This window comes from Anguilla anguilla, chromosome 1, assembly GCF_013347855.1.
Source record: "Anguilla anguilla isolate fAngAng1 chromosome 1, fAngAng1.pri, whole genome shotgun sequence".
Classification (NCBI taxonomy): Eukaryota; Metazoa; Chordata; class Actinopteri; order Anguilliformes; family Anguillidae; genus Anguilla; species Anguilla anguilla.
This window is the reverse complement of record NC_049201.1, coordinates 72018983-72030588: the sequence shown is the minus strand read 5'-3', so window position 1 is coordinate 72030588 and position 11606 is coordinate 72018983. Positions and strand designations below refer to the sequence as shown.

At 42.4% G+C, this 11606-nt stretch overlaps 1 protein-coding gene across 1 annotated transcript; it reads right to left on the bottom strand.

Annotated features, from left to right (window-relative positions):
* Positions 1-1265: 1265 nt before the first annotated feature.
* tnfrsf1a (tumor necrosis factor receptor superfamily, member 1a) lies at positions 1266-7754 on the bottom strand. The gene is made up of 8 exons (XM_035403665.1): positions 7573-7754; positions 7103-7202; positions 4578-4677; positions 4292-4420; positions 3958-4110; positions 3454-3617; positions 2054-2189; positions 1266-1706 (listed from the first exon to the last, which is right to left on the bottom strand). The coding sequence occupies exons 2-8, from the start codon at positions 7163-7165 to the stop codon at positions 1420-1422; spliced, it is 1032 nt and encodes a 343-aa protein (XP_035259556.1). The 5' UTR covers positions 7166-7202; positions 7573-7754; the 3' UTR covers positions 1266-1419.
* Positions 7755-11606: the final 3852 nt, after the last annotated feature.

Genomic DNA, 11606 nt, shown 5'->3' with positions numbered 1-11606 from the left:
GGCAAGCAAGCGAGTAGCCTACATCTCTGTCCGATAACAGCGAATCCAAATATACGCGCATTTGTCCATAATTATGTTTTAAGCAGGTAACGTGGGTTCGATAGCTTTGTCTGTTTCGCTGGTGTGTTTCAGTTGGGACTCGTATTGCACTAGATACTTAATGCATTAGAAACTTTACACTGTACATCAAATGCCCCTTCTGTAAGGCAGGAGTGTGCAGAGGGAGAAGTGTCACATCTTCCTCTTCCTCTTCCTCTTTTTTTCCACCCACTCCCTTCACACACTGTTCCCTTCCTCCACCAAAACCCACCCACCCATCCACCCACCCACCCACTCCATCTCTCCCAGCCTGCACACTCTCGCGCTCCTCCCCGTCAAGTTCTCAACCAGGAATAACCGTAGTAACGGCCGCGCATGGTCTACACCGGCAGCCGAGTGGTCGCCAGGTGAAAAATGAGCTCTCTGGCAATCGCGAGTATTCAAGTTTTTGGCAACAGAGCAGTGAAAGGTTTCAGTACCCCATGTGTCTGTCAGAGGGACCTGAGGATTACGGCCTGAGGATCGTGCTTCAGCATACAATATGTGATATGTGATATGTGATACGCGATACGCGATATGTGATACGCGATATGTGATACGCGATATGTAATATGTGATACGCGATATGTCATATGCGATATGTGATGCGTGATATGCGATATGCGATTTGTAAAAGATGTGTTGAACAGGGTATGTCCAGGTGAAATAAGCCCCAGAGGTTCAGACGGAATGTTCTGAGCTCTGGTGCAGGACACTTGGAGCTTTTTTTCCCCCACCACTGGCTTTAGACTGGAGGAGTGGGCAGGACCTCAGACAGGATCCGCCTCCTTTAGCCCAACCAATCAAAGGAGGGACATATCATATAAATCTATATACAGGTTATATTTCAGCTATATTAGTTATGTTAGTGTGGCATTTGCCAGGTTGTCTTTAGTACATCAGAATATATGTTTGTACATGAAATCATTTGCAATGCTGCTTTGTACTGCAGTGAAACTCCCGTGTGTTTATTTGGCTGTGTGTGTGTGTGTGTGTGTGCGTGCTGGTGTGTGTGTGTGTGTGTGTGTGTGTGTGCATGCGTGATGGTGTGTGTGTGTGTGTGTGTGTGTGCGTGCGTGCTTGTGTGTGTGTGTGTGTGTGCGTGCGTGCTGGTGTGTGTATGTGTGCGTGCGTGCTTGTGTGTGTGTGTGTGTGTGGGTGAAAGAGAGAACATGCATGTGCGTGTGTATCTGTGTCTGTGTGACTGCATGTTTGTGTGCGTGCGTGCATGTCTGTGTTGTATCTGTGTCTGCGCGTGCGCGTGTGCGCGGGTGCACGTGTGTATATGCGTGTCACTGTGTGTGCGCGCACGTGCGCACCCTCGAGCGCGCCCGTTTGGCGCTACTGAATGCCGTACTTCTCTTCGATGGCCTCAGCACAGCCCCCCAGCCCCATCATCCTCAGCGTGCTCAGCAGCTCCAAAACCACGGGGAGAGGGAGGATCCCCTTCACCCCCCCGCCCCCACGCTCCCCCCACACCCTCAGCATCTGATGCTGGCTCTCCTTAAAGGTGCGATTGTCCCTCTCCGCCCTCTCAATGTCCCGCTCCAAAACACCCAGGTGTCGCACCAGCTCCTTGAAGCGGTCTGCAGGAACGTGGTCCAGCAAAAAGTAGACAAAAGGAGAAACTGAAGAGAGAAAGAGGGAGGGAGAGAGAGAGAGAGAGGCTTTTAAATCCATATCAACTGTCTGTATGGGACTGTTTTTTTTACTAAATAAACTTGACAAAACGGCAACTGTATTTCAGTCTGCATGTGCATCTACTTGCATGCATGCAGGTGCAGATGACTTGTTTTGAGACTGAAATCAATGATGGCATTAAAAGAATAATTCACGTAATCACTGCCGTTCCCCAAACAAATGACGAAATACAGTGACTATATGTCAGCCAAAAACACACACATATATACCAAGTGAATGGGACAGCGATACACACAGGCGCACGTGCACAAGCACGCAGCACGCACACACTTACACTTGAATTCTTGGGGGATGCAATCTGGCAGTTGAGGTGGTAGATCGGGTGTCCTATTGCCAGGAAATACGCTGAAAACAGGAGTGCTCTCTTGGATGGAGGAATCCGTTTTGGGAATGGAACTGATGAGTAATTTCTATGGGTGACAAACATGAAATATTACACTCCTATGAGAATAAACACTTATTCCTAACATAAATCATGCTGTAAGGATGCTCCCTCTTAGGCCAGGTCATGTTATGATGTATTAATCACAAAGAAACTATGTTTAAAGTTGAAATGTTTGAATTTGCCAAAAAGACTCAAAAGTCAGGAAATGAAATTGATCGGCCCCAACACTAACATCAGCCTGCGCTCCATCGTGAGATATCAGCACAGGTCTTCGACAACTGCTAGCCTACAGCTCTGTATGATGTCTACTGTACTTGAAACTCTGAATTTCTCATTTAAAAAAAAGATTTTTTACTTCCACAGATCAAATAATCAAATAAGCTTACAATTAATTTAACAACATCAAGTAGTCTAGTAGTTTAGACGCCAAAAATTTGCATTCACAACATGTATGCAACGTTTTATTAATTTTTACACCTAGCTGGCTAGCTGACTAGGAATACGCTCTGAAATGTTAGCGCTAGCTAGACATAAAAAATAGCTAGTGAGACAGTTAGTCAGGGCTAGTCTAGTTAGCTTTACATGAGAGTTGTCACAAAGATCCTAGTTACTAAAAACCGAACATTTGTCACCCCAGCTGTAATTCGCTGTCCAGTTACTGTAGCATTGTCTCTCACCTTGTTAGGTCTACGGGCATGTTGTGTCCAAATTTAGAATTTTGAAGACTCATTCACATTTAATTTAAAGTCTATAGACATGGAAATATAAAAAAGCATGCATGTCTCAAAATGACCGATAGAATGAGGGGTCTTGTGTCAGGATCCGTTGAGTTTAAATTGAGTAATGTTTGCACAAAAAAGGCGGCATTTTTAATTCTAATTTTCCAGGGGTATCCAAAACACATTAATGGCGTAACGTAGCTATACTTAAATAGTTAAATGGAGTGCATGGCAATTCTAGTCCATCTGTGAAATGGCATTTAGATTGGTTTGGAAATAGCGGAGATATCGAGGTTCAAAAATCGCTATTTTACATGGGAGAGCTGACCAACGCTACAGCGCTTAGTGTAATACATTTTTGACGATTTAGGCATTTATCAGACACTAGTAGCAAATTACACAGCTATGTATATGTATACTGGAGCACATCAGGGTAAGCACCTTTCTGTCATGGGTGCAATGTTACTGTCCTACCTTAGGAATCAAACCTGCAACCTCTAGGGTACAAGCGCACTTCCCTAACCACTGTACTGACGTGTAACGGGGAGCATTAGCAGCAGCGGTACTTGCTTCAGTGGAACTCTCAGCTGGGGCAGGTTCCAGAAGACCCGGCGACTCCCTGACCCCGCTCTTAAATCTCTTCAGGACCTTATAAATCCCAAACACCAGGAGTACCACAGCGATTACTGCGACTAAAGCCACACCCACAAAGAAGGACCAATGATAGCTTGGCTCTGCGGTGGGAGGGAAAAAAACAGAGAAAGAGGGTTGATGAGCAGGATGGGTGCAGACCTGTGAGAGTGCTGATCACAGCAAGTACAACGCTCTCAAAGCTCAAGGTGAGAGAGTAACTAGTCTTCAACAAAAGCCTTAGCCACAGTCACCAGGAGACAGAAAGGGAAACCTGTTCACAACACACAGATGAAAGAATGACACCTGATGCAAGACAATAAGACATTTACACCCCTAACCCCACTGCACCGCTCTTACGGACATACGCACACTCACATCTGCTTCCCAACTGGCTTCCACCCCCAAACGTTTCTCCCACAATACCCCTGCCCCTCGACTCACCTTCAACATCTTTCGGGGGCAAACAAGTTGTCACTTTCTGTGCAATGCAGTCCCAGGTATTGCGGTCGATATAGATTTTGGCGTAGCCATCTTGACATTCACATACTGTGTTTTTTGTTGGTTCGCAAGGTGAGGACTCCTTTTCATAATTCTCTAAGGAAAACAGGGCAAAAATATCTCTTCAACATTTCATCCTCATATTATCAACAAATAAGAGACATATTAACAGTGGCAATGCTGATGACGAAGGATGGTTATCATTAAAAATAAGATGCAAATTAACATAGTCCTGTCCCACACGCACAATGTTTTATTTATTTATACATTTATTTACCGGGTTTACATGTTCGACAGATGAAGCAGTTTCTGGCGTAGTTGGTCCTCTCCATGTACTGCCCACTGGGGCAGACGGAGCAGTTGGTCCTCAGACGTGGTCCCTCACACTCCTCCACAGGAATGAATCCTAGAGAGGAGGGACATTGGCATAATGAAGGACGGAACTGGACAGAAACACTAGAAAAACTAACAACGAGACCAAGATATGCAGATATAAGACATGCAGGACACGGTTATAGTCGCCCAGTCACTGTGTATTCCGGGTGACATTTGACGTGACATACCTGGTGGACACTTGTTACAGCAGTGGCCTTTCGAGCTGCGAAACTCATCGCCCTTGCAGCTAGCTGGTACAGCCGCAGCAGCACACACATCCAGACAGATCTGAATATTCAAAAGTCAAACAACGCCAAAAGGACATGAAACTGTTTTCTTCAATCGGAATGAATTCATACACTGTGGATTAGGGGTGGGCAATTCCGATGCTGGTGGGCTGGTGTGTATGCAGCTTTTTGTTTCAACCAATTACCCTGGCTAAGTGAGCTAACTGGCTTTATAAAACGGATTGTTCCGGTCCTTGATTCTGATTGGCTGAGCCGCATTCGAAGCCGTTGTAAAACACTCTATAAACACACACCTGTGACCGCATTACAATTTCAGTATTACTACGCCAATTAGTCACCCATACAGTGTGGTCCGTTCGCTGTTTTCATGTCTGTGTGTTGCTTGGCAACCATTCTGCTAAATGTCGCTGAAGAACTACATTGCTTGGCGGAAGAATGATTATTTGTTATCAATAAATTATTGCATTTTTTGTTGCTGTGTGTTTATGTTATGAAACGGTGGAAGGTATATGTAGTAACCGTTTCATAAAAGCAATAAGCCACGCGAGGCCGTGGTTAACAGTGATTTTACAACAGCTAAGGGGGTTTTAGGCACTCCACTCCGCGTCGTGCCTTAGCTGTTCTAAAATCACTGTAAACCATGGCCTCTTGTGGCTTATTGCTTTAGCATACGCCAGCACTGGATTGGATCGCTCACAGATTAGATTGCAGAGAAACATTTCACACAGGGACACAAGACCCATGTTTGGCCGCCATTTGTGGGCTTTTCAAAAATGCAGCAAAAATGTCAGACGGCATAAATGCTGGGGCTAATGAAGTAATTAAGGCCAGAAGTTGGCATGAAAACCAGAAGCGGGTATGCTCCTCGTTGGCCACCTCTTTTTTGGAAACAAAATTAAATACAAACAGAAAGCAATTTAGCTTTAATGCTCAAAGACTGATGTAAGGCTGTGTTCATTAATATTTAGGCAAATAAAAACAATATCACCTGATGAAATGTTTTAAATATATTTTTTCTTCTAAAAAGTAAACAAAAACACACAAGCAGCACCTGGAATCTTGAAGTTCAGCAATGTAGGCTACATATAAATAAAAAAAATTAATACAATAATACAAATAAAAAACAAGTTGTTCACAGCAGGACCAGCTAAACTAAAAGTAGAGGAAACTATGATTGTCACATTTGAGTTAGAAGGGCAGTTACCAAACTTTTGTAGTTAAAAATTTAATTATAATTGTTAGCTGGTAACCAACTCTTTCTCAGTTTGTGTTGATGTGCAAAAATCTGCCCATGAAAAGATACTTTTCTCAGAGTATTGAGAGAATCTGCAACAAATGTCACAGCCCCAGTGCTAAAATGGGAACGATTTTAATATTTGTATCCAAAGACTCATTTGGACATTTTCCAAGAGTCTTCATTAAAGTATAGAAGCAAGGGGATGATTTTCTACAGTCAGACTGCAAACTTGTTGTGGGTAAAAACAAATCCTGACAGCTTCAGAAATTGGTGAGCATGACTGAACATTTTTTTTTCTCATGATAGAGTTGGTGACAGGCAGTGAGATTTTCGGTTAATTTGTTGATTTTTTCAATATTGATGGTTTATCATTCTGTGAACTTGTGCTACTGTTTGAAACGCATTCATCAGCTGGTTCTGGTTCACTACTGGTTTCCCGGAATCCTTCCTTTTCCAAATCTCAAACCAGAATGCCGTAATAAAATAATCTCGCACTATTCAAAAGAAACAAGACTGGTTTATCAATTATTTTTTGTCTAAATTATTTTGTGTTTTTTCTATTGTAGGCTAATCGGTATTGTAATCGGCATTTTGTAAGATTCAATACGTTGGTCTATTGTAAGTCGCAATATGTTTATAATCAATTAAATTCATCAGCAAGCAACGTATCAGCTGGATGTGTTTGCCGGTATTGAATTGTGCGTTTGCTGATGTTTCATTCGGCCATTTGTTAGACCCTCTTATCCAGAGCGACTTGAACAGCATTTACATTGCATCCATTAATACAGCTGGATGTATAGGCTACTGAAGCAACGCGGGCTAAGTATTGCCCAAGAGTACAATGGCAGTGTCCCACATGGGAATCGAAACTATAACCTTTTGGTTGCAATATCAGCACCCATTATACTACACTTAGCTACATGTATTGACTGCCAAATGATTTCTGAACTGGGGATGCAAGCAGTGACAACTGGAAAGTGAAATTCAGGGAGACAACCCATGTGGTGGAGCTCGAGATTCTCTCAGTGCCCTAGTCAAAACAACGGATGTAATAATTAACTTCTGTAGCCTACTGTAAATACTGTACCCCAACCTCGACGCATTAAAGGGTCAGTGCGTTTGCTTGCTTGCTCAGTAGGCCTACGGGCGCTGAAAAAGAAACCCAAAATGAAAAGCAAAATAAAAGGATAATTTTACAAGACAACCACAGTGTGAAAGACTTGCTCACCGAAAAAAACAGAGTAAAACAACATTTTTTCTTCCATTTTCCTCTGTGTTGTCCTCTGTCCATCCTCTATTTCTCAACTTGTCACTCACGCCATAGGAAACTAGAGAAAAAAGAAAGTTAGACACAAACGGATTCCGACACTTACAGTGCAATAATTGGAGTTGATTCAGTTAGTTCTAGAACCAGAATTATTTCGCTTCCCATTTCCTCGAACACCGTATAAGCACCTATTTCGTAATACACGCACCATTTGCTATCCGTCTCCTAAAAACTGAATTAGCGCGAGATATCGGCGATAAATTGAGATCTTTCCTGGATAAAAACATCTTAGCTAGCCCTTTCCTCCCATGACAAACCTCAACTCAACCTCAAAACATTCGTTTGCTTATCATGTAGCGATATTAGTTACTTTCGGTTTTGCACCCACTCATTATCCGACGACGATACTATCGTGAAATCAATTCACTTACCTTGGGGGGAAAAAAGAATCCCACGTTTGTGCGAATTATAGAAAATTTCATTCGTTCTCCGGTAATCCAGGCATCGAAGTTAAGTTTAATTAAAAGTTTATTTTGTAAAACTGCACCGCAACCCATACGTTTCCTCCTTCCCGTGATTAGAAAAGGGCGGAACTGTGTGGGAAGAAGCGTAGGCACGTCACCCCGGTCTCAAATTTCTCAGGTCCGCACTGACGGCTCAGACGCCCATTTTGACTCAAAAATATAAGTAAATAAATGAATAAACACCTATATCAAGATTCACCAGTTTTTTCTCTCTCGATGACGCTACACCATTATGGGGTTCAAGTTTATTTTGAACTTGTTAAAGTTACGTGCCACAAACTGTAATCTTAGCAAAGTTTTTCAATAATTTAACTGTTTATTTATTTATTCTCCATTAATTTCCCTGGTACACTACATTTCAGCACTTTTTTCTGGAGTGACTTACACAGATGACATTTTTTACATAGCCTACAATCTATTTATTCAGTTGGGCATTTCACAGAAACAATTCAGATAAAGGAGGCCTGCCTTGCTCAAGGAACCCACAACTTTTGCGTTACAAGCCCAGTTCCCTAATATTATAGGCCTACTTAAAGAAAAAAGAGGGGAAAAAAAAGAAAACAAACAACAACAAGCTATCTGCTAAAGCATCATTCTCAGTTCAGCATTCTTCAACATCTGGAGTCAAATTGTGTAGGCCCTCCCACTGGAATGAAATCAGTCCCTGAGTGGATGATATTGGCCAGAATGCATAAGTATTGAAATAACTATGCAGTTCTGCCAATGGGCTGCTGGGCGAAAACAAACAAAAAAAAAGCAGTTGGCTCTACTGGCCTCGGAGGGCACACCCACCACACTTTCTCTCTCTTGAGCTGACAGAAGATGTTTCAGCGTTCTGGGCAGGCCTTCAAATAAGACTGAGCATTCCAAAATTTGCTAAATAGATTAAATAGTGAGATGAAAAGACTTTTAAAATTTCTCCTTTTGGGTCATGCTTGGGCTGAGGTGTTGACCTGTACCTCAGTTGGTCAATAGCCGCGTTTCCACCGAAATTACCCGGAACTTTCAGTCCCAGGAACTACTTTACCAGGAACTAAAAGGTTCCTTCAGCCAATGGTTGTCTGCGTTTCCACCGGGGTCTAAAGTACCGCGAAGATTAGGTAAATTAGCCCACTGACGTTGTCGTCGGTCCATCTGTCATATGAGTTCTTCTGTAACCCCATACTACCACCGAAGTAGCCTACATTATTTTCTAATAACCGGGACAGCCCGGAGGGGTTTATTCCACTTATATACAACGGGTTACCAACAATGACTATATATGGTTACTTTTGTATTTATTGATTTTCATATATCCTCTCAAACACATTCATTAACAGCAGAAAACATGCACACGTTGTAAACAATTAGCTGTTTCATTACTTTCTCGTCGTCAATTCCATATAGGCTAATTGCAAAATGACAAGAATAGAACGAAAACTCGGACTTGCGTGAAAATGTAAATTAGTAGTGGTACAGCCACCGTTTGCTTTCCTTCGAAGTTACTGCTAGCCGAGCAGCGAAGTGTGCCCTCCAGATGCGAACCATGCACCATAAATGAGTCCATAGTCTTCCTGGTCTTTTCGTGGAATTGAAAAATGGCAGTAAAATTGAGTAAAATTACGGCAGTCTGAAAAAACTAAAGCGAAAATTACTAGAATTAACCTGTTATTTTACCCGGATAAAAAGTGCGGCATGTGATTTCCAGTTTGCTTGTACTGTATCACCAATGTTAATCGTGCAGAACTACCGCATACCTCACATAACTGTATCAAACGTTTTGAGTCAATTACAACGGGCTAACAAAGAAAATCCGGAAGAAAATATTCAGCAACCGAATTAATCCGTTTGAATGTTTTGGTAGCCTACGTAATATGCTGTCCCAGCACGAATGCTTAGCATTTTATAAAACGAATACTAAAGCAAGAAAAGAACAGAAGAGCACACGTTATAATTCCAAGACGTTGACAGGTTATAACCAAAAGTAGGCTACTGCGCCGCATAACATACAAGTTTGATTTGAAGTTATTATGAAAATAAATTGGTTTGCGCTGCATATTTTCAAACATGGCGGGTAATGGCGGAAAATAAATACAACACAAACGCTACGAGTACTCGACCAATCAGAAATGTTCAGCGCTGCAAGCTCCACCCAAAAGGTTCCTGTACTTTCGGAAAGTACTACCCCCCGAGCAGGAACGTTTTGGGGGGTAAAACAAAGCCCCCAGAACTAAATTTAGACCCTAGTTCCTGCGGTGGAAACGCACTGAGTTCCTCAAAAGGTTCCTAGTTCCGGGGTATAGTTCCTGCGGTGGAAACGCGGCTAATGATGTTCAAACAAGCTTTACCAGTGGGCTACCTGCACTTGGACTCAGGGGGCTGTCAGGTATTGGTTGATCAGTTGGAATCATGGGTGACCAGTCTGAATCTCAAACTCAGTCTTGCCCAAATGGAGTTCCTCTACCAGTTTCATGCTATCCACTTATCCACGGAGGAACTTTCCATTTCCCTTGGTCGCTCAATGGTGTCTGCATCCAAAATTGGCAAAAATCTCGGTGTAACCTTGGTTTTCAAACTGCATTTTGTTGTGAACGACAATTGACCCGGAGCAGACCATTTTACCTCTACAACATCTGTAAAATCCATTCATTCCTCTCTATGCATGTTACCTAGTTCCTTGACCAGCCCTTGTGCTGTTCTAACTAACTTGACCAGACATATAAAATTAAATTCTGACCCTTTAAGTCTATGTCATTTGAGACCCCCCCCCCACCTCTCGCCTGGGCGCTGGGTCGTCATTTCCACTATTCCCCCCACAGTGATGCCCCTTGGAATTGACTGTGAAGAAGTGAACTGAACAAGAAGTAGAATGAGCCTGTGCAATATGCAGTGAGCACGGCAAAGAAGGAGTGTCTCTGCAGTCCACAAGACTGGGCGGTCCCTGCCCAAGGGAATAGTAAATAAATCAGTGGGTTAGCAGGAGGGGGTAGGAGAGTTACGATGTGGGGGAGGATAATGGCTAACCGAGGAACCAGATAACTCAGTATAAAAATTACTTGGTATTGAGCACAGGGCTTGGCTTTAGCATATCTGAGCAATTAACAGCATGTGTTCACTGAGGCTTTACCAGAAGTCAGTCGTGCGTTTACAAGTACTTCCCTTACTAAAAAAAAAGAACCACATCCTGTCACTAGTTTGTTAATACCAGATGAGTCAAACTAAAGAAATACATATATGCCACTAATGTAGAAGGCCTCTTTAAAATTAAGCTGAGCTATGCCAAGCATGTTGTCTAAAGTTAGCTTTCTATTATTTTTTTTATTGTTTCTTAATTTATGAAACAACAATGAAACTGTGAACAATTGTGAATATTCATAATCTGTGAATAGCAGAAATTGGTACCTTCAGTAGCTTTAAAATGTCACTTTTTTCAATGAATAGTCCATGTACTTTAGCAAAACCTAGTTTGGGAAAACAAAGTCTGGTAGCCAATACTTACAGCTGAACGTCACTAACTTGACTGAATATTGTAAGATACCTTAAAGCAGAGAAATTTGAAGGGTCAATTAAGGGTAACCAGTTTCACGTGTGCATGCTTGTAGTTGTGCTCTGTGACCATGCTCCCAGGTGGTATTGTAGTATAGGTGTATAATAATGGATTGAATTCATATAGTCGCGTGCACAGCAGGTCTGCAGAGTAACATGGCGGTCAGGGAGGTGGGCTTTGCACCGCAGAGGTTGTCTAAACGTTGTCTAAACATTGTCTAAACATTGTCTAAACATTGTCTAAACATTCACAGTTCAGGCTGGAGAAAGTATGTGAACCCTTTAATTGGTATCCGGTAATTGTTAGGACCTCTTTGGCAGCAATGACTTCAAACAAATGTTTCCTGTAGCTGCCGGGAAAAAGTATGTTTACACATGCAAGGAATTTGACTCCAGTTTAAAGGCTCTCAATGTCC